The following is a 23782-nucleotide window of genomic DNA, read 5'->3' on the forward strand; positions in this document are numbered from 1 at the left end:
GCTCTGCCTGGCTTCAGGTCTTCTCTCCCCTCTTCCTGGTTTCACAGCCAGTAAGGGGGGGGCTGAGCCACACTGTGTGTCTATAGATGCACGCAGCCTGCTCGAGGACTCACCCGCATGCATGCCCCAATATCAAGTGGCTTACTATGGTGGCTGAGGCAGAGAGCACTGGCAGAGGACCCTAGGAGAGAAGGTAAGGGGCTGCTCTGTGCAATACCATTGCACAGCACAGGTAAGTATAAGTCTCTTTTTTTTTTTTTTTTTATAGAAAGGTTTTGATTTTACAGTCACTTTAAGCTTCAGTTTTGTTAAATGAAATAAGAGTAATGTCTGCTACTTTTCATAAACTAAGCAGTAAGCTTTTAACAAGTTACAATTAGTCTCCAAGTTTGTAGAAACCTGCTAGCAGCTTGTGCAAAGTTATAGCCATTACTCCTAACAATGCTGAAAATTACCAAATTGGGCTGAAAACTGAATACCTTTAAATGAAGCTACTGTACACACAGCTCTTATACAAGCTGACACCTGTGTGTACAAGATCATGTAATAAAGAGGTTCTTCCTAGGTGAGAATTGGAGGTGTCTCTCATATTTATTGTATCAAAGACCAACATCTGCATTTTAAAATCCTAAATCAAAGTGGTTGTAAACCTGACATGAAAAATGAACCAAGCATATCATTCTAGAGTGTGTACTTACCTCAATCCAAAGCAACCAGTACGATTTCTGTCTGCCCTAGGCATTTATGACAGCTAGTGTGGAAGGGGGGGGGGGGAGCTGCAGCACACAGCCTGTGATTGACAGTCCCAGCTGTTCATTTTCCCTATGAGTTTGTGTGAAGGGGGTGTGTCCACTTAGTTTGTGCTCTGCAGTGTGCGATGTCAGATCCCCTGCCCCCTGCTTGCTAGAGCTCAGAGACAATGTGCGCTTTAGAAGGCTATAGAGAAGAGATCCTGCAGATAAACCTGTACAACTTATGTAGGAGGATTTGTCTCATTTCTGTGTATCACCTGAGGCAGGTCACTTCACTGGGTATATATGCACGGGTTTACAACCACCCTAACTGCCACAATTTGTAATATGATTTATACCATTAAAGTGACCCTGTCACTATAGGGTCCTAACTAAACCGGAGCTGTCAAAAGAGGACGTATCCAGAAAGCCACTTTGCCGATCTGTGGTCACTGCACATATCCAACACTTCTAGGTGTATTAAAAACCAGCTTCCCCTGCTGCATGCACCGGTTCAGCCTGTTGGCTTGTATGTCCTGTAGTGATATACAAGTAGTAGGAGAAACTACAGCATGCGGCTAGAGAAGCAGGTCTTCAGCATATTATGATTTAAGATGAATATGATTCCATATGGCTGAATCCACAACAATGTCTGTCTGATGCCATTGTGGACGAATCATGGAAAACAATTCAGATAATTTTCAGGTGTCCATGATGCTGGAGGCTTCCCTTGGCCAGCCTGCCAAAGAGCAGAGCCATCCCTGGGTAGAATCACATGGGTGACCAAATTTCACAGGAGCACTTCATTGTCTCCTATACTGTTGAGAGGCAGGGAGAACTCATTTACCATGTCTCTGGGTAAGATCTAACTTCAAATATACAACATAATATTAAGCCTACAAAAACATGGTAAAAATCACATTTTGGTTGAGTTTGTGACTATATTCCAGGATCAAGTGTGGATTCTTTGAAAACCATGAATATAATTGTGGCAGCTAGGGATTATGTACAATTTATTCCAGCCCAGGAAAGCAGTCCCCATCCTTCAATTTGGAAACATTTTGATTATTCACCAAGCAAACCTGACTTCTGTGCATTACAGGCAGTACCAGAGTTACAAAAGGACTCCTTTTTTATCAATGGAGGGAGTCAACAGGAAGTGAGGAGAAATCTCCCCCTAGGAAGGGAAGTTCGCTCCTGTAAGAGGTATTATGGGAAAAAGGTGTCTCCGCTGAAGCTTTATTACCAATCCTTGCTTCCACAACAACCCAAAATGTTCAAAATCCAATTGTCATAGGGACAGAAAGTGAGGTGAAACCTTCTGACCAGGGGTACAGACAACAAAACAAACATTACAGGGGTGTTAAAGCGGAAGTAAACTGATGAGTGTTTTTTTTTTTTTCTCTGACCTGTATCGCCTACTAGCACATTATGTGAAACTTACCTGAAAACAAAGCTCTCCAGCGAAGCGCTGTCACCGGTGGTGGTCGCTTCCATCTTCACCCGTCTTCCTTCTGGGTCTGCAGACTCCAGCTGTGTGACTGGCCAGAGCCGTGATGATATCACGCCTGCATGGGGGAGCTGCCATTTACGGCACAGGACTCTGACGGAATGACCCAGATGCCCACCCCTTCAGAGCACACGCGCCGATGTCATTGGCAGCATTACACAGTAAATATCTTAAGCGCTGCGCAAACTGTTGGCGCTATATAAATCCTGTATAATAATAATATCTTCTAAACGGTGTGCGTTAAGGGGATATTTAGAGTACCTAAAGGGAAGCCTTATTATAGGCTTAGCTATAGGTACAAGTCAGAGATGGGAGTTTACTCCCACTTTAATCCTTCCTTTTACTATCCCAAAAAAAGTTAAAGAAAATATACCTGTTCTAAATTGCATTTAAATTCAACTTAAGAACAAATCTACAGAACCGATTTAGTTTGTGAACCAGTGACTGCCATGTGCATAAAAAGTCAATTACAAGCTAATGTGCAATGACCTCCAACTATATGAACAGACATTTATGAAACCTGGTGCAAGGAAAAAAACATTCTATTACCTAATGCAAACAAACTTGTTTTTCATTTCTATTCTACACTAGAAAAATCCAGCTAAATTCCAATTGGTTGCAAGGACCAACATCTTTTTTTTTTTTTTTTAATGTTCCATATACAGAAGTACTGATTTATATAAAAATTCCCTTTTCTTTCATTTCATCCATGATGATCTTTTGAGGTTCTTCCATGAAAGGCAAGTAAACGACAAGGACCTGCCTGCACTGGATGGCACAGACCTCAGAGAGCGGGTTTGACATCAGTTTGACTGAGGTAGCCATCCTCAGATGGAATTGTGGTTTGGTTTGTATTAGGAATGCATTTCCCACAGCTTTCCTAGCAGTAATACTGGATCAGCCTACAAATTGCTAGATTTTAATGTATAATAGTCCTTATCCATCTTTCTGTTAAGTTTAAAACTATAAGGCAGGAAAGGGAAATACATTTTGCCATTATTGCTCATACATCAGTACTGAATCCTTAAAACAAATATTGAGAGAAATAAGGGGGCTGCCATTTTAACCTCCTACTGAAATGGAAGTTGCCTGGTTGTCATGTGGAATCAAAAGCTTTAGTACTTTGCGCTACCGACTTAGGCCAACCATAGACAGAGTGATTTTCTTTCCTGCAACCACGGACAGACAGACATTGCTGACAGGGGAACCCCTCCCACGGAGCTATTGTATTCTACCGGCGGGTAGGGGAAACCATCCCCACCAGGAGAACACAGCGATTTATTGCTAGTGGCTATAAAAGCCGCTGGCAATAATTGCATGTATATTCCAACAGGCTGGTTTTACCCAAGTTGACTGATCAATCAAATTGGGTAAATTCAGCCTGCCCATACATGCTTTGAAACGTCTATGGCCGGCTTTAGAATGAGTATACAGCTCAAGAGTCAATGACTAAGAATTAAGGATGAATAAAATTCAGAGACAGCCAACTAGCATTTTAAAGTAGTTGTTAACATGCACTGCAGATTTTCATTATACAGATAAGAGCTCTTGAGCAAATCCTTTGCCAAGAAGATTTGGCAAGAAAGCTAGGTCTTCACAGTTCTGTAGATTGTACACAGCCATGCCCACAGTACCCCCCCCCCCCCCCCCCCAATGTCAAGGTGCAAAATTTAACATTCTCTTTAGGACATAAAGGACACTTCCAAAGCCTATGTAGATACAGTATATGGACTGAAATGATGTAACACCTCCTGTGCACAAGTGTGGCAGACTAGGGTCAATTAACATGAGCCTTCTTATGAAACAGCATTAGGGATGTGCCAGGCCTTGATGCCCTCAAACAACTGGGATAGCCCACTATAGCTAACTGCAAAAAACAAACACACCAACCAACCTAGTGCATTAACTCAGAGGTAGTACAATTGAGAAAAAAAAAAAAAGATAAAAACATAGTAACAATAAAGGTATACAACATATCAAGCCACCATCCCGTGGCACAGTGGATAGTGGGACCCAGAGTAGTCCAACGCCAAGAAGGTGCTGTTTGGGATCCAGAACTGGCTTGCACGTTTTGAGGGTAAACCCTCTTCATCAGAGCCAACCCTCTTCTTTGCATTGGACTACTCTGGGTCCCACTATGCACTGCAGTGTGCCACGAGACAGTGGCTTGAAATGTTGTATACCGTTTGTATGTTTTATCACAATTTAAGTACCCCCGGGATAATGCACTAGGTGGCTGGTGCACCCTTGGTTGTTTGTTCTTTTGCAGATATATGGACACCAGAGAGAAACCATTGTACAGAGCTGAAAATTTCACTGTCCTGCCTTATAGCATTAATAGTATCTGCAAGGGGTAAATACACTTTGCATAAAAAAAAAAAAAGACAGACACCACCATAATACCTTCTATAACATCACATCACTGTCTGTATCAATATCCAGTTATGAAGGACTGCACCTGTGACTGCTGTTCCTGCAACATTGTGCGTAAAATTCTCCTTTTTTAGCATATGTGCAAAAAAAAAAAAAATCAGTGTCTGGCTAAAAGGAAAAAAAATGCAGCACTTGGTTACCTAAGCTACCAGTGAAATATTCCTCAGTCCTCATTGGCAAGTGTTTCTGTGGAGAGCCAAATTTTGGCACCATTTAAAAACTTGCTTAGAGGAGTCCCCATTATACTACGGCGGCACAAGTTCCCGACTGGAGAGAAAGGGAAAGAAGACGAGAGGAAGTCCAAACTTTCATAGCTACTGTGTAAGTCATCCGCCCGGAAAAACATTCGGCTTTGTTCGCTTTCTGGGGAAGTGGCCTGAGACAGTGGATAAGATCGGTACTGACGGAGGTTTGTCTGCAGCATTTCAATCTCATCTGCTAGTAGAGAGATTTTATGGAAAGCAGTGATAAAGCCACCATGGTTAATTTGTGCCTCAGGAACCCATCGAAGGTAGCAGAGCTTCCACAGTTTTATATCTAGTCCATATAACTTTGGTAACAAGACTCCATGCAGGTCTACTGGCTTGGAAAACCAGTCTCTAATATATTGTTCTAGTCCATTGTTCTGTATTTCTGGCACATGGTGAACAAGTTCAGGCTTCAGCCTTAGTATCAAAGAGTTCCTACGTGGCATGATCTCTGGTTGGGGAAGAATACCATTCTTCAGGGAAACTGGCATTCCTCGTAACGTAGAACTGTAGTTTTTCTGAGAGGGAATAGAACAAACAAAAAATATTAGATACAATACAATTGGAGATGCATCTTCACAGATGGTCCTGGTTCTTCACACAGACTTGACATCAGATTACAGTATATTACCGATTAGCAGAAGATGGAAAGGAAGTCAGAGCAGTAGAAGTAAATGGCAAGTATGTGCTACAGGGGAGGGCATACCACAAGCCTACTTCTATAGGGAATAGAGAGGACATATACATTAAGGCACCAGAGCCACAGCATAACAATGGCTTACAGAGAACCTTTAAATATTTATGTACAGGGTTGTGATTACCTAATGTCTTTTGGTAAAATCCCATACTTCTCTTTAAGAAACATTCCGTCATGCTCACCTCTATGCAGCATCTGTCCCCCACTGCCTCCAAGACTGAGAACTGAGCGATCCAAGACTAATGATCGCTAAGTTCTCAGTTTTTAGTGATCAGAGAGCCAGTGACTGTCAGTCACCGATTCTCTGCTCTGCCCCTCCAGCCTAACTGGAGTGTTGGGGTGAGCAGGGGACCGAAGTGGCTGGGTCGGGCCTTGGCGCTCAGCAGCACAATGAGAGGCTGGGCCAGCTGCTGCTCAGGAATCTGGGCGGATCCTGACAATAAAGTCGGGACCTCTCCAGAGTCTGGAGCAGCTGAGTGACGACAGCCAGCAGCGGATTTTAGCCTGCTGTCAGCTGAATGCAGGTGACAGAAAGGCAGAGTTAAGTGTACTCCTGTGGCCCACAGGGGAAGTAGGGCCCACTTCTCCTTTCATTCTTTCCAAAGCCCAACTCTAGGCTGGAAGTAAAAACACCTTACATTGGGTCTGTAGGGCCTCTGCATTGCAAGGGTTAAATCCTCATTACATCTAGTGGAAGATAAAAAAAAGTGGCATTACTAACCTTACTCCTGATCTGGTACTGTCTGCTTCTCCCTCTAGTGCTCCAGGCAGTGGTTGGTCCTTCAGCATCATCACCTACAATGCTGGGGTATTAACCCTGCATTGTATTTGAAGAAGAAAGGAATGTGACCACAGCAAGGAGCTCCTTGGATAGGAAGGGGTGTGTGTGTGTTCACACTGCACTGGTAATTTACATTGTATACTGTATGGTTCAGTATACCCTACACCAGGGGTCTCCAAACTATGGCCCTCCAGTTGTTCAGGAACTACAATTCCCATTATGCCTAGTCATGTCTGTGAATGTCAGAGTTTTACGATGCCTCATGGGACATGTAGTTCTGCAACAGCTGGAGGGCCGTAGTTTAAAGTTACACTACACAGGGCAAAAATCTGGACTTTCCCTGGATAAGAAGGTTACTGATCTTTTCCATTTATGTTTTTAGCCAAGAGACTGTGCAGTCATTGCAGAAATAGGAAAAAATATATAGAATTCAGGTGCAAAAAGGCAGGTTTAGGATGTCAGGAAGACATGAGCCAGGCTAATCCTAAAGAGACCATTAAAGATTCCAAGAGTATGCAAAAAAAAAAAACAAATGTCTCTCCAATACCGATGGGTTACACAGTCAGGTTGAAAAAAAGAATTTCCCAACCTTGCACTCCTGAAAGAAGTTATAAAGGTACAAGTTTTTTTCCTTAAATGCAGCCTATGCAATAAGGTAAAAATCCTTCAATATGTAGCTCCCCCCTCCAGCTGCCCCTAAATACTTACTTGAGCCCGATCCCAATTCAGCGATGTAAACGAGAACACTCTCTTGGCTCTCTCTCTCTCCTCATTGTACAGAAAGGCAGCAGCAGCCACTTGATCCTGCTGCTGTCAATCACGCCCACTGAGAAGAGAACGTGGGGTTGGCTGAGCCGCGCTCGGTCTGTCAATGGACACATAAAGCTGGCTTGGAAGCAAGCATGTACAAGTGCGCCCAGAACATACCCTTGCAGAATTTATGATTTCTTGGCCATTTTTCCAAGAATATGAATGAGAACACAAAACCTTTTCTTTCACTCATGGTTAGTGTTTGGCTGAAGCCATTTATTATTGAAACAACTGTGTTTACTCTTTTTAAATCATAATGACAACAGAAACTACCCAAATGACCCTGATCAACAGTTTACATACCCCAGTTCTTAATACCATGTATTGCCCCTTTAACATCAATGACAGCTTGAAGTCCTTTGTAGTATTTGTAGATGAGGCTTTTTATCTTCTCAGATGGTAAAGCTGCCCATCCTTCCTGGCAAAAAACCTACAGTTCCTGTAAATTCTTGGGCTGTCTTGCATGAACTGCACATTTGAGATTCCCCCAGAGTGGCTCCATGATATTGAGGTCAGGAGACTGAGATGGCCACTCCAGAGCCTTCACCTTATTCTGCTGTAGCCAATGACTGGTCGACTTGGCCTTGTGTTTAGGATCATTGTAATGTTGGAATGCCCAAGTACGTCCCATGCGCAGCTTCCGGGCTGATGAATGCAAATTTTCCCCCCAGTATTTTTTGATAACATACTGCATTCATCTTGCCATCAATTCTGACCAAATTTCCTGTGCCTTTGTAGCTCACACATCCCCAAAACATTAGCGATCCACCGCTGTGTTTCACAGTAGGAATGGTGTACCTTTCATCATAGGCCTTGTTGACTCCTCTCCAAATGTAGAGTTTATGGTTTTGGCCAAAAAGCTAAATTTTGGTCTCATCACTCCAAATGACTTTGTGCCAGAAGGTTTGAGGCTTGTCTCTTTACTGTTTGGCATATTTTAAGCGGGATACTTTGTGGCATTTGCATAGTAATGGCTTTCTTCTGGCAACTCGACCATGCAGCCCATCTTTCTTCAAGTCCCTCCTTATTGTGCATCTTGAAACAGCCAAACCACATGTTTTCAGGGAGTCCTGTATTTCACTTGAAGTTATTTGTGGGTTTTTCTTTGCATCTCGAACAATTTTCCTGGTAGTTGTGGCTGAAATTTTAGTTGGTCTACCTGACTGTGGTTTGGTTTAAACAGAACCCCTCATTTTCTACTTCTTGATTAGAGTTTGAACACTGCTGATATGCATTCTCAATTCCTTGGATATCTTTTTATATCCCTTTCCTGTTTTATACAGTTCAACTACCTTTTCTTGCAGATGCTTTAACAATTCGTTTGCTTTCCCCATGACTCAGAATCCAGAAACGTCAGTGCAGTACTGGATGAAAGATGCAAGGGTCTGTCAGGAGTCCAGAAACCCATTGACCTTTTATACACACACTAATTATAAGCTAATCGATCACAGGTGAGGATGGTTACCTTTAATAGCCATTCAAACCCCTTTGTGTCAACTTGTGTGCATGTTATAAGGCCAAAATCACCAGGGTATGTAAACTTTTCATCAGGGTCATTTGGGTAGTTTCTGTTGTCATTATGACTTAAAAGGAGTAATGGCAGTTGATTGATAATAAATTGCTTCAGCCAAACACTAACCATGAGTGAAAGAAACGTTTGTGTGTTACCATTAATACTCTCAGAAAAATGGCCACAAAATCATAAATTCTACCAGAGTATGTAAACTTATGAGCACAACTGTATATCAGTATATATTTAACATATTCATTTCATTATATATCAGCTCCAGGATATATTTCCATTAAATACCAGTATAAACACAAAGGTTAAAGAGGGATGGGAAGGAAGAAAGACTGGTGCTCCTTTATGTACACTGTGTGACAGTCAAAATTGCTTAATATCCCTCCCTAGGGATTCCCTATATGGTCACAGGTAATACATAAATTAGGCTTTCCATGGCTGCACTAAATGAAGGTACAAATAGTATGATACTTACATTTGGTTTGACACTCAGATGGGACTGTTCTGGAACACTTCGTGTTGTCTGGGTTCCCCAGTGCTACACAAAAGAAAACAACAGTTTTGTATTAAGCAATTTGATTGAGTTAGGAGAAGGGATACTAGATTAAGATAATAGAAAAAGAGACAATAAAAACAAAATTTGTGATCAGCGGCTAGCTGCGTTTGAGACTTCCAAGTAAATGTGCTTTGCCTTAATAAGAGGAGTGCACTACCCTTTTATTAGCTAGATAATTGATCAGCTTTTTTCAATATTTAATGTTATAACAAGCCAATAGGTGGGCAAAATTATATTCTATATTTCCTTACTAAAGAGGCCATCTTTGTTGTACTACCCTGGCTCCAGGGAGCCACAACCTTAGGTAATCCCCAAACACTGGCTCATGAAATTGGTGCACTTACTGCAATGTAAAAAAAAAAAGCCAAGAAGAGATTACCCCAAGGATATCACTACATAAAATGATTTACAATTGTCACTAACGGCTTACTAAAATGAGCTGCTCCCAAATTATCAAAAACACTACACTAGGAATGTTATTTGGATGTAATGGACTTACTGACACTAAACAATAGATGGGCTATTAACCCACCGTCGTGGTTCGGTAGGTTGAATTCTGTAAAATGAACATTTTGCCTAGACTGTTATACCTGTTCCACACATTACCGATAATAGTTAATATGACAGACCTGCAAGCTTTTCAATGGAAAATCATACAATTTATATGGGGAGACAAGAAGCCTAGAGTGAACTAAGGCACTCTCTTTGTTCTAAAATTAAGGGGGGTCTGGGGGCTCCAGATCTAGTGAAATATTATTATGCTGCCCAACTCAACTTGATTCGGTACCACTCAAAGGGGCCTTATCCGATATGGATGTTGCGAGAATCATCGCACCTACCAAACACCCAAATCAGCCATCTCATGTGGCTACGAGCTAAAGACAGACCAGGAGTTCTCTGCCCCACTTTGTCCCTGTCACTAGGAATATGGGATAGACTGTCGGAATCCACCACAGGTGGGACAATCCACTTTTTTTAAACAGGGACTCTTCAAAGGAATACCGTCTAGCAAAAATGCTTAGGCATCGACATAATGCGTTTAGGTCACTGACTTGCGTCAATTTTGGCAAGTAGGCAGAAAAAGGGGACAACTTTTGCAGCTTTTGGGGAGCTGCGGTTACCAAAGACGACTGGCAACTTCACCCTCCAATTTTAAAGTTGCCCGCACCGATAAGCTCACCCTGAAACAAAACAATCAGGATTGTTGCATAGACACAATACAGGCAGGTGAGGGTCGCCGACTGTGATCCCGCAAGGGGTCTCCGACCTAGGGCCCACAAATGGACTACCTACTGGACACCGTGAAAAAAGGCGAGGTTGCCCTCCGAGCCCCTCCATAGAGACCCGAATGAAAATAAATGGCCCCCTTAAAGGGGGACACCCGCCGTGACGCAGACAAGCAGGCAAGGTACCCAGTGGGTCCGCAGCGCTAAGGGGGGGGTGCCCTACGTAAATTGACGGTATGCTATCAAACAAAGGTGACCACCCCCACAGCGCCCCCGGCAGGGAAGGCGCTAAGCTGGCCATATGGCCTAGTAGGCCGCAGGCAGCAGCCTAAATTTAGGTGGAGGCCCACCCGCACAGATCACATCCAAGGGGAGGCGGGTGGGAGGCCACAGGACACCCCACAAGAGTTCCCACTGGGCCGCAACGCCCAGTAGGCTGCAATCCGTGGCCTATTAGCCCATAGCCTTAATTTCTGAGGGCACCCCATCGCCTGGGCACGAAGCCTGCTGGAGCCGACTGCCCAGGAACAATGGGCGGATGCCCGAACAGAGGGTGGTGGCTCCAGCCTCCCATACTGGGGCCTCCCCAAAAAGCGTCCGGTTGGTAGGCCGCAAAGCTGCAGCCCAAATTTTCGGCCGTGTTCTGCTGCATGCGGCGTGGACCTGCGGTTGTGAAGCCATCTGCTCCCCCAGCCCAACACAACAGCCGGGAGCCCTTAGGACCCCCCTGACCAGGTAACCAACCCCCCAGGGTGATGAAGGACCCAGTTGTAACCCCCGGGGAGCGCCCGCAGAAAAAGGAAGCCCTCCATCAGAGCACATGGCAAAAGCCAGCTCAGAACCTCCAGGGAAGGGAGGGTGGGGGGTACAGAAGACACACTGTGACTCTAGAGGTGCTGAAAAGGGGAACCTGGGGGTCCCACCGTCCCAGGCAGGGGCCCACGTCCACTCTAAAATCCACAAGGGGGAGAGCGGGGACACTACTTCCCATACCTCGGAACCCGGTGGGCACCACTCCAGGCAGACCACCGCACCATCTGAACTGTGGGCCAGAGGCATACTGCAACTCAGGCCATGACCAGGTCGTGTGCGTCCTCACGAGACGTTTAACTTGTCGGCCAACCCCTGTCCAATGGAGCTATGTTGCGGCCAACCTAGCGCTGAGCTGAGGTCAGGTCGCGCTCACTGGCCATACTGGGGAGACTGTAAGGGTCTAAAATATCCAGTCCGTCGCCCAGTGATCAAATACCAGCAAAAGAAAGCTCTATTTGTGGGAAAATAAGGACATCAATTTTATTTGGGTACAGGGTTGCATAACCCTGCACTTATTTAATGTAACGCAGTGCCGAATCGCAAAAAATTGCCTGGTCATAAAAGCGGGTAAACTTTCCAGGTCTGAAGTGGTTAATTTAAAAAGGCAAACAAAAAAAAATAAAATTTGAGCAATTAAGAAAAACAATGTCCAGCAGTAGCCACAGGCTGGTTTCATATAGCAGAGTTAAGAGAATAGGATCCCAAAACTAAGTATTACTTCCCACTTAAAAGGTTATTTTCACTTAAGTGGAAAACCCCCTAAAATTACAAACAAACCCACATCATCAATCCTTTTTCTGGTTGTTACCCTGTAAACAATATATAATATTACATTCATTTAATGTGGCCAGCTTACCTTTGTCCTTTTAAAAAACTTTGAATTTCCATTCTGAATGTTGGGCACGCTCTTTCCAATGTACAAAGGGTTATTGAACAGAGTGCGATCCTTTGCTGAAAACTGCAGAGACCAGTTCCACACAGAGGGGAATTTCAGGCCTTTTTCATCCCCCAGTTGAATATTTTTCCCTATAGCAAACTCCTGGAAAATAAATTGTGCAGGAAAAAAAAATGAATAAAATGCAGAGAAAATGCTGCATGCTGGGTTCATACTTTTTAAATACAAGATGAAAACGTATGCAAAAGTGATGGGTATCTTTGTAGGTGGGGAGACCATTGTGTGCTTTATAAAACTACAATTACAGCTACACTCCTACATCTATACACTCAACTTCACTAAGAGAAATATGTAGGCTGCCACTACTGACCTCCTTATTTGCTGGGTACTTGGCTACATGTCTTCAATACTTAAAGAGTTAATAAACCCAAAACTAAAAATGTAATACATTGTGGTTCACCAATCATTCCATGTGGTGGCTGCATTTGCTTCCTTTTTTTAGGCTTTTTTCCCCTCGGTTTTCCCCTGGTGATCTGGCCAGTAACACAGTTTCTGTATTTTCAACAGAGACACCTTTGGTTTTAGCAGCATTGTCAGTCTGGGGATGGAGAGTAGCGTTAGATGTACTGGCAGGTTTAGATACACTTCTTTTTTACAGACATGCAGGGCTGCCATTCATTCTTAATGGCACCCCTACACATCTAATAAAGTAGTGCATTTGCTGGAGTGGGAAATCGTTGGGTGCAAAGGCATCATGTGATTTCCCTGCGGCTTTAAAAAGGTGCAGGTCCTCTTTCCTGTGTTTCCTGCCTTCATTAGAATGGGCTGCAATGCCTGCACAAGCACGGCCACACTAAATGCACAGGTGTGAACCTAGCCTAAACAAATTAAAGCCAAACTCTACCCTAAACTTTATAAGTAGTTACAGCAACAAAATGTGTTCCTTTTGGGATAAGGGTTTTACATAAATAAAAAAAGATGGCCGTTTTAATACACCCATCGGTGTTAAATATTTTGTCTCAACCCTGTAACATTTGCATGGCAGCTTGATCTGTTAAAAAACACTGACTGGCTAAATCATTAGGTGAAATTAAAGCGGTTGTAAACCCTAGAATAAAAAAAAAAAAAAACCTGCAAGACAAAGGCATAATGAGCTAGTATGCATCGCATACTAGCCCATTATGTGTAACTTACCTTACAACGAAGCCCCCACACGGACCCCCGGACATCGCTGCGGGCGCTGCCATGATCCCTCGCCGTCTCTTCCGGGTTCGGCGGCTCCGGCGCGGTGATTGGCCGGAAGAGACGGCTCCGGCGCGATGATTGGCCGGAGCCGCGATGACGTCACTCCCGCGCATGCGCGCGGGAGTGATTTTCCGGCAAGCTCCCGGCAAATAAAGTGAAGGTCTCCCCAGACCTTCAGAGCGCATGCGCCACTCGCGCGAGCGGCTGCATGTACTGTAAATATCTCCTAAACCATGCCGGTTTAGGAGATATTATTTGTACCTACAGGTAAGCCTTATTATAGGCTTACCTGTAGGTAAAAGTGTCAAAAAGCACTATACTACCGCTTTAAAGGAAGGAAAGCCTAATAAAGAAAATAAATGCAGACATCCCCTCTAAGAATTTGTAAGCTGCAAAATAATAAATCATTTTTAATTCTTTATTTAATGGTATGTGACAAAAATCAACAGCAAGACAAAATACAGTCGTTAATTTCAAGGAGAATAGCACAAAAGACCATTGTACAGTATAAAGTGCAATAATACAATATCATGGAGTGTAGATATGTCATGCATTAACAGTGCTGTATCTTGGCCTAGGCCAACAAGGCCCAGGCCTAGGGCAGCACTTTGTAGGGAGGCAGCAAAAAAGCTGCAACCCGCAAGAAAAAAAAAAAACAGCCTTCTCCCACATGAAAAGGGTCTCCGTTGACTTGCGCTACACTTTTAGTATAGTGTCAGTCTTATGGGGCAAATTGGGCTGGGGGGACAGGGTCCAGGAGGCAAGTCAGTCTGGCAGCCCCATAAAGCGGTCACACTGCTACCTCCTGGTATGGGAATATTGGCCGGTGAGGACTTTTGGACAGGCTGCAGGCACTAATAGGCTGCACTGATGGCCACTGATGAGGCAGCACTGATGGGCACTGATATGATGCACGGATAGGCTGCACTAATGAGCACTGATAGACTGTGGTTGTGGTCTGTGGTTTACAGATGACAGGGCAGGTCATAAACAGGAAAGGGTGTGGCCTTTACAGGAAGGGGTGGGTCCTATTTAAATTAGGGGCTGCCCAAGTTTAGTCAGGCCTAGGGCAGCACAAAACCTAAATACACCACTGCATGCATAACAACAATATAAATGTTCAGATATGGAGAAAAATCAGGGGAGCCGTGAGGAACACAGTTATAAAGAACATAAGGACTGGCTGAAGGAGACATAACTAGGGTCAAGAGGCATGTAGGCTCGATGGTCAATATTAGCTGTGTAGTCCATGCTTCTTACCAAACTATTGTAATAAATGCAACACCAAAGTAGCATTTTGTTTCTTTGTAAGGGATAGGAAGAGAAGAAAGGGAAGATACAGGGGGGGGTGGGATCGAGGGCGGAAGTGGCAGGACAGGGGATAAAGGTCAAGGACTTAGAAATATTGGAAATTCTGCTTTTGGTTTTAATACCGCTTTGAGTCATTACATTGAACAAGCATTCATCAGATGACTCCATGAGAGGTCATAACTTTTGCTATACATGCTTGTCCTGGTCAGTAACACAAAAATACAGAAGTCACTGGATATAAGCAGAAGCTAGACAAGCAGGATTTGTAGAGGAGCATCAGCAGGAGGCAGCCTACATGTTCCTTAGTGCAGGTTGAATCCACTTCAGAGGTCACAGGTAAAGGTACACCTAAAGCCCTTGTATAGAAATGCTTTGTACTCACTGTACTTTGCTGAACACGCTGGTGGGGACAGTTGAAGAGAAATGTTCCAAAGAGTGAGATGCATGTGCTGTCATGTAACACAGTTAGATAGGTCTCTGTAAACTCGAAAGCTGCTGGGTATTGCTCTTGCAGTTGCCAAACACAGTCCAGGAATAGCACAAACAGGGGACACTGAGGAAGAAAAACAGATGTTTAACAATCACCACACTCATCTGTTTTGCATCTAACAATGCAGTGTAATGTTCTCTGCTATCCTGCTTTTTTTACATGATCAAAACCCCCATCAGAAACCCAATAGCTTTATGTATACATGTCTAGACGTTTTTCAACCAGTTACACCACCCAGGAACATGCAATGAAGCAGAGTTTACAGTTTCAGACTTCCTTTAACCAGTCAAAGCAGGAACATATATCAGATTACTCTGTACCTGCGTAGACTGTCTTCAACCAGTAACATACACTGAAGCACTCCTCTCTACACCAACAACAACCTGGTAGTGGTGGTAACAGAAACCTTTTGTAATAGGCAGAGCCAAACTAAACACTTAAATACCTGCCCCCTATGAATAAAAGTAAAATCACTTTGTATATTGTACTGTACCTCTTTGTCAGATTTTTTCAAGTGGTTGCACCTATCAAGGAAGGGATACCCAGCCATGACCCACTCCTTCTGTATGAGACTCTGAAATCCAACTATGGTCCGGAAATACGGGTCTGACATCAGCTGGATAAGAGAGGCCACCAGGCAACTGAGGTCCCGACCTTCCTCTTCTGAAACACACAAAAAACATCCCATCACTACATCAACCATTGCTAACTTGTGGCTGGGGAACATGTTCATATTGCTCTATTTGGCACAGTGTAAGACATTTTAGTTCTATAAATTTAAAGGGGAAATTACATTAAATGATTAAAAGTAGAATTCCAGTCAAATACCTGCTCCCACCCCCATTTTAAGCCTATTCTAACAACACTGTAAAGGAAAGAGGTCTATACTTAACTCTTCTGAGAACTCTCCAGGGGCCAGCTTCAGTGAAGAGGAGAGATCACTGACAACAGCTGCAGAGCCTGAACGGTGACATCACCCATAGGCTTACTATAGAGCAGCCATTGTTGGCTGCCCTTCCTCTTCACCGAAGCTAGTGATGGGAGCCGATCATGTGACCAAACCGGAGTGCTCATCCATATCCTTATAGACCTTGCTTTGTGCACTGGTGTGCAGTCATGTTGTAACAGGAAGGGGCCATCCCCAAACTGTTCCCACAAAGTTGGGAGCATGAAATTGTTTAAATTGTCTACGTATACTGACGCCTTAAGGGTTACCTTCACTGGAACTAAGGGACCAAGCTCAACCCCTGAAAAACAGCCCACACCAAAATCTCCCCTCCACCAAATGATTTGGACCAGTGCAAAAAAGCAAGGTACATGAAAACATAAGTGAGCAAGTTTGGGGTGGAGGAACTTCACTGGCCTGCACAGAGTCCTGACCTCACCCAGAAAGAACACCTTTGGGATGAATTAGAGCGGAGAGTACGAACAAGGCCTTGTCGTCCACCATCACCATCTGACCTCACAAACGCACTTCTGGAAGAATGGTCAAACATTGCCATAGACACACTCCTAAACTGTGTGGACAGCCTTCCCAGAAGAGTTGAAGCCATTATAGCTGCAAAGGGTGGGCCAACTTAATATTGAACCCTACGGACTAAGACTGGGATGCCATTAACGTTCATGTGTGTGTAAAGGCAGGAGTCCCAATACTTTTGACAAAATAGTGTAGTTTTAAGTAACTGGAGGTACCCACTAAAAAAAAACCTAACCTTTGAGAGAATGCAAAAGTAAAGTAAAAAGTGTTTAGAGCTGATTTCTACCTAGAGCTTTGCATTTTTTTGCCAATCCATCACAAGCTAGATGAGAAAAAAAAAATCTGACTCTAAAAAGGAACACATAAAAAGGATAAAGGTGCTTACAGCTGTTCTTTACCTTTGGATGGATAGGCAAATTAATTCAAACTTCTATAGATAGACAATAAGGAAAAATATAAACGTCTAAAAATAAAGCATTAAAATGCAACACTGGGGCTGTGTCTGATCTTTTACACAGTAAGATCTAGTCATATTCAGGGGATAGGGCAGATCTACAGAAAGAGAAGCTTGAAAAGGAGCTGGAATGTAATGATTTGGCTGGGGATGCAAAACAGTTTCTCCAAAATAGTAATTTTCTTACTCAACAGCTGTGTGAGCCTTGCCAATCAGTTGACTTGGCAAGAAGTGGAATGAGTCATACATTGTATATCGCTGTGCTGGAGAGGGAAATCCCTGTGTATCCTACATACAGAGCTGAATTCCACCCATAGCAAACACTAGCCACTGTTTCCCTGGGACTAAACCTCAGACTTTTACATATTGGATGTCTCTCTTCATTCTACCATCTTCCGTTTACAGAACATCTTTTTAAAAGGCTTTAGATGAGCAAAATAGAAGAAGCAGCAAACCTTGCTTACTTCCCTTTTCTAATTTATCTGAAACACTTCCCTTTTCTTATTCATTTAATTATGGTTACCCCAACTTCCAAATAATTGAAGTTATGACATATATTCACTGGTAAAGTAACTTTGAAAAAGAACCCTTTTTGTCTTATTTAGTTGTAGCGTTCCCAAGGTAACATTTATGGGCCTATTCAATAAGGCATGCCCCCCCAAAATCTATACCAGACCCTTATCTGGATCATGCAGAAAGGCAGACCAGGAAAGGGGGGGGGGGGCATGAGCCCCGTCCCTTTGTTCGTATACATGCTTTTTGCAGTATAGTATTGAAAAGGTCTTCTATATCGGTTATTCAGGCCACAGAGGCGCCAAGAGACCCAATCCTATGATTCATTTATGCTTGTGAATATACAAGCTTTGTGGGTGTATATGCTACTTGTGTCTGAAGTAATTCACTAGGTTGGAACTCCCTTCTTGCTGTTTTGTTTGTTTTTTTTGTCTAGAATCCTAGCTTTCCCACTGCAAAGTCATGAGTGGATCCTTGGCACCATAAAGATTGACCTCTGCTTCCAGTCCCTTCACTATGGCCTTTTAAACACTTGAGTGGGTTTTTTTGTAAACTGGATTTCTCATCTGCAGGTTGATTGCTTCATTCTGCCCATTATTAAACAAGTGTAAATGTACATTATTTTAATTGTAATATAAACCTTTGGTGCTCCTGTTCCCATATTCAGCACAATGCCACAGTTTTACATTGATAGGTTTAAGCATCTGAATCTAGAAGTATTGAAAGTCTCACTAGTAAAAAAAAAAAAAAAAAAAACAAGCAAAGGGAAAGGTGATTTGGGACATCGTCTAATGGGTCTTTTCACATGCCCTAAGTGCTTTCGCAAAGTTCAGCTGCTAACATGCATCAGCCCTGTATTAAGTTTAAATATCACCCTGTCCTTGTCTATTTTAGAGAAAGGCACCTGCAGAGTTTACGCAATCGATCCACTGTTATGCATGCATGTTCCATTACACAAAGGTGATCTTGGCTTGTCTGATATTCCAACCTGCACTCCTAGAAATACAAGCATATGCATGAAGCATCATATATCCATTCCACCAGTAGATTCTAAGGTGACATTTTGTTAATGGGCAAGAATTGTGCTGACATAACCTACTCTTATTGCTGCTATGCTCAGCAGGTGCAAATAGGGGGATGTGTGATTGTCACTCCTACCCAAGTAAAGTGGTTTAGCTAGCCTAAAGCTGATACTATTATATTAATAACTAAATATATATATATATATATATATATATATATATATATATATATATATATATATATATGGGTGTGTATATATTGACAAGATTTTAAACTAGATTTCTTGAAAATGCCACTAGTTAGAATTAGATACTGAACATTTCCACAGTTTTCTATTAAAATGTTCCTGATGCGTCTATGAGGGTTAAGCCAGCCATGGAGATCCACCCCGAACACAGCTATATTTAAGAAAACAAACCATTTCTGTGTACTTGGCAGAATTAAATGGCTTTTTATTTTACTAAGCAAGAAACTCCTCCACAATAGGTACTGCTGGTCAATGGGGATCCCTGGTATCCTAACTCCACTGTATGGGCCAGTCAGTGTCCACTACATGGTATGGTGGTATGGGAATATCTTTAATGTGCAATGAAAAAGGGGCTCTGATTTGTGAAATTAGAAGAAGAATTTTAACCACTTCAGTTTTTACATCTGTACGCCACCTATTTTTCACATTTCTGATATGGGGCTATTTAGTCAGCAGCAACTGCCATTGCTTAAAGTGGAATTCTGGGATATAACTACCCAATCTTAAAACTGCTCCCACCCCCCTTCTACCACCTATACTAACCAACCTGTAGAAGAAAGACTCTTTTACTTTACGCCTTGGTCCGGTTACATGATCGGCTCCCCTCTGTCAGCTAGCAGCAGCTTCAGGAAAGAGGAGGGAGCACCGATGTAATGGCTTAGGTATTCCAGCTGTTTTCGGCACTCTATCCTCTACCCTGTACCTGGTGCTGGATGACACAGGGGAGATCAGGCAACCGGATCAGAGCGGCCTGAAAATAGTTAAGTATATGCCTTATTTTCCCCATAGAGTAGTAAGTATAGGTGTTAGATTCTACTATAAAAGTTTAAGTAGAATAAGGCTTTTGTTTTGTGTTTTTGAACAAACACTTTCCTTTAGTAATATTTTCCTGCAAAAATGATTTTATTATTTATGTAATCAATAGACAAAAACTGTAACAAGAGTAGTAGTTTTCTTCTTTCATTAGTGCTGGCTTAAAAGAAATGAGTGTTACTGTAGATAAAAGCATACATTTTTTCCTGTAATTTCTCCGGTTTAAAATGACACCAAAATTATGATTCTGGTAGCAAGCATTGTAAAGTTATTTACAAAAGAAAAAAGAGGAAGGCCACACACACACACACACACACACCAATTTTGCACTTCAAGACCAAGCAAATTAAACAAAATTCATAAGAACGAAAAGTTCAAATGTAAATGATTACAAAAACAGAATAATAAAAAAATCTATGGGAAAACAATAGCCATGGGGAGAGGGGGAAGGTGGGGTTAATTGGGACTGATAAAGGTAGGCTGTGGTTAAAGAGAAGCTGCAGTCTGCTCACATAATTTGTAATGAAAACATATTTGCCATTCTGAAGTTTCCCTCCAACCACTTTGCATATATTTTTTTTTATATATACTGTGATTCTGTACTTGCCAAATATGCTGCAGAAATCTCCCTCCACTAAGTCTGGCTGCAGCCATTTTAACTATGGGCAGCTGAAGCTGCTGCCTGTTTACTTCTGGGATTTACACAGACACACCCACGTACACTTATATACAGACACACCCACACATATATACAGATAGGCACACTCTCACCACTGCTTGCCTGCATATTTCTTGATGAATATTAATTGATCTCTGCAGTCTCCACCCTCATCCAGCCCATTCCAGCTCTGCAGCTCTCATTGGCTCTCCTATGACTCACCCTTCCTCCCTTGCTGGCAAACTCACAGGAGAGTGAGAGAGAGCTGTGCATGATGCCATTAGCCTAGGCTAATGACCAGACAAGAAAGAGGAAGTGGGCTGTTTAACGTATTTATTGGCAGAAAATACATATTTTACTATCCAAAGTTACAACAGCAAGGGCAGAACATTTAATAGATGGAAAGATGAAAAAATGACTAAAGGTCCACTTTAAATAGGATGAAACTGGCATCATATGCAGAGAGACGTTCACTCTTTTGTTCTGCAGATGAGTAAATACAAAAGTAAAAATGTTACTTTTCATCTCTCCATGTTTGATAGTGTTTTTAAACACTGTGTCAGAAGGTCCATTTTGTGACAGCAGTGGCTGGAAGCTGCTGTATTTATATAGAAACTCCTGGCTATAATTTTGACAGCTGGCCGAGGCCAGGCCTGGTATACACACACTGTGCACTTGGAAGAAGGTCTTTTTGGCCATATGTAGCACAGCCCATGTCCACAACTTGTTAAACAAAATTATTTGTATGTTCTACTGTGAGGTAGTACAATGACTCATTTACTATATAACAATCTAAAAAAAAAAAAAAAAAAAAAAAATAGTATAAAGTAAGAGTAACCTTGAATGACAACAGAAAGTCTCCTGGAATCCATTACATAGACCAGCTCCGCCGCCTGCTTCAGAAACACCCTGCAAACATAAACAAATAGTAACTCAGCTTATTTAAAGCACAGCTAAGTAAGCAGATGAAATCTTCAGTCTGTTTCTTGTATCTTAGGGACTTCAGGATCAGAGTCTATGTCCTGGATTGATTGTACCACAGACAAGAAAAGTTTGCTAACCTTAGAATGTTAACCGGAGCACTGGGAACTTTCCATTAATCTTCTTGCTTTCTAACCCATCGAGTTGATTGTTCCCCCCAAAAAGTCACCCATAAGACATCTGAACCATAAACTGCCTCCATATTTCTCTAAACAGCTGATCATCAAGCTAAACCTAAAGGTCTCAAAATATCCAAGTCTAAAGTATAGTGAAAGACTAGTAAGAATGTAGAATATTCCCAAAAAAGATTGAAGCCTATGCATCAGAATGATACACTGGCAAAGGAAAAAAAAAAAAAACACAGTAGGCCAGACCAAGACAACCCAATATCCCAATATCGGCATGCTTCAGTTTTGTAGCAAAGCAGTAACGAGAGCCTAATAATATTCACAGAGGGGTGGGACCAGAGTCTCTCAACAGATTCCAAAAAAAGGAATTCACTGTGAGTACAAAATCCTGTTTTCTTTCTCATCCATTGAGGGACAAATGACAGCTTTAACCTTTCAGATCTCTAAAAGCAGTCCAACGGAACAGCAGACAATACAACAAAATGCTAACAAACCCAATATAACAATAGAGACGTAGGCACTGCCTGCAGCAGAGCCACATGAATGACCTAACACCCGAAGTTGGCATCAGATGAGGCTTAAACTTCAACCTGGAGAAAAGTGTAAACAGAAAACCAGATGGCATCCTTGCAAATCTGGGCAACAGTTGCCCAATGTAGAAAAGACCAAGAACTCCCAGATTTAGTACTGTGCGCATTGACAGAAAAGGGTGGAACCTGATCCTTGAGACCACAAGCTGTGCTAATGGTCTGTCTCAACCACTGAGAGATGGTAAAAAGAGAAGCCACTGCAACCCTATGGGGTCCACGGAGGAAAAAAGTAGAGCCCTGAACCACATCTAAACAATGGAGCAAAATTTATTTTTGGTGAACTGGAGCCAGACAAAGGGACAGTGGAACAATACCCTGACTGAGGCGAAAGGCAAAAACTACCAACAGGAAGAAAGACTAGGCCTCAACAACACCTTGCCCATATGCAGAACCAGAATAGGTTCCTTGCATGAGAGGGCAGCCACACCAGACCTTCGCCTTGAATAAGTGATGGCTACAAGGACCACCGCCATGTATTTAGATCTCATGGAGTCACAGGAAAACAGATGGAGGGAGCTATATAGAGGATACCCTGTATAAAAGTCTTAATCAGGTGTGAGATGTCAACAGTATCAAACAATAGAAAGGACAAAAACATAGGGGCCAAATGCAAGGTCACACCCAATTGTAGGAAGGAAAGAAGGAATTCGGCAATCCTGCAGTGGATGACTGACGACTCACACCAAGTTATTATGCCTTCAATGTCTGATGACAAACCTTGTGGGAAGTAGACTTAACTAGAATTCACTCACCCAGAGATACCCTGTCCCTCAAAAACTGGGCTTCATCAGCCAAGCTAATAAAGCTACCAACTAAGAAGCAGGATGGCAAATCCCACCTAGGGATAAAAGATCCTGACAATTCGGTAGAACTCATGGAGCATCTGCATTGACTCTTACCAGGTGAGTTTACCACATCAGCCAAGGCCAGTATGGTGCAACAAGAATACCCAAAATGTCAATGGACCTGGAGAGCGATCTACATGGAGCACAGTGCCCAAAAGTCACTTCCAGGCTATTCCTGAATATCCAGTACAGGTGGGTAAAGAAGCGAAATTCCAAAAGCCAAGCTGAGGATGACCGCACCAGAAAAAAGCAATTGAAGAGACGAAGTTTTAGCAGCAATGTAGGGAAGAAGCTTGAGAAACACAAATACCAAAAAAGAAAAAAGGGTCTTACCAAAAGAATGTTAGTCCTAACACAGCATATCTATAGAATAAAATGTCCATCCTCTTGGAACTGAGGCATGCTGGTAGTGGGAGGGGTTATATTTGGCTGGCCTACAATTGTTTCCTTTGGTGGGGGTCTAATTCTCCTGAAGTATAACCTGAAGGTGTTAGAATTCCCATGCCCCTAATTAACAAGGACGAAATTCGATTTTGTTTCAGGCTGGGTTTACATCTGTGCGATGAACCAGCTCATATGTGTCCCTGCCTGTTTTTATGCGTATAGACACCCCATTAATTTGAATGAACTGCCTACCATCTCTAAATAGCGCCAAAGAAGCAAAATTACCCCTTTTTTTTTTTTTTAAATCATGATGCACCACAAGGCATAGTAATTAGGTTACCATGCAATGTAGTGCAATGCAATGCGGTACAATGCAATGCACCTGTGATGGCTGGGTGTGT

The 23782-nt window shown here is 42.6% G+C and overlaps 1 protein-coding gene across 1 annotated transcript in view; it reads right to left on the reverse strand.

Moving 5' to 3' along the window:
• Window positions 1–4681: 4681 nt before the first annotated feature.
• Window positions 4682–23782, reverse strand: part of MTMR10 (myotubularin related protein 10) — a 136642-nt gene continuing 117541 nt past the window's right edge. The window contains exons 12-17 of the mRNA XM_082253291.1: window positions 21292–21362; window positions 15762–15931; window positions 15161–15331; window positions 12184–12366; window positions 9208–9270; window positions 4682–5440 (exon numbers count right to left, since the gene is read on the reverse strand). Coding sequence (XP_082109417.1) covers window positions 4838–5440; window positions 9208–9270; window positions 12184–12366; window positions 15161–15331; window positions 15762–15931; window positions 21292–21362 — 1261 coding nt within the window. The 3' untranslated portion in view covers window positions 4682–4837. The remainder of the gene's footprint in view (window positions 5441–9207; window positions 9271–12183; window positions 12367–15160; window positions 15332–15761; window positions 15932–21291; window positions 21363–23782) is intronic.

Source organism: Pelophylax lessonae, assembly GCF_965119305.1.
Source record: "Pelophylax lessonae genome assembly, chromosome: 4".
Classification (NCBI taxonomy): domain Eukaryota; kingdom Metazoa; phylum Chordata; class Amphibia; order Anura; family Ranidae; genus Pelophylax; species Pelophylax lessonae.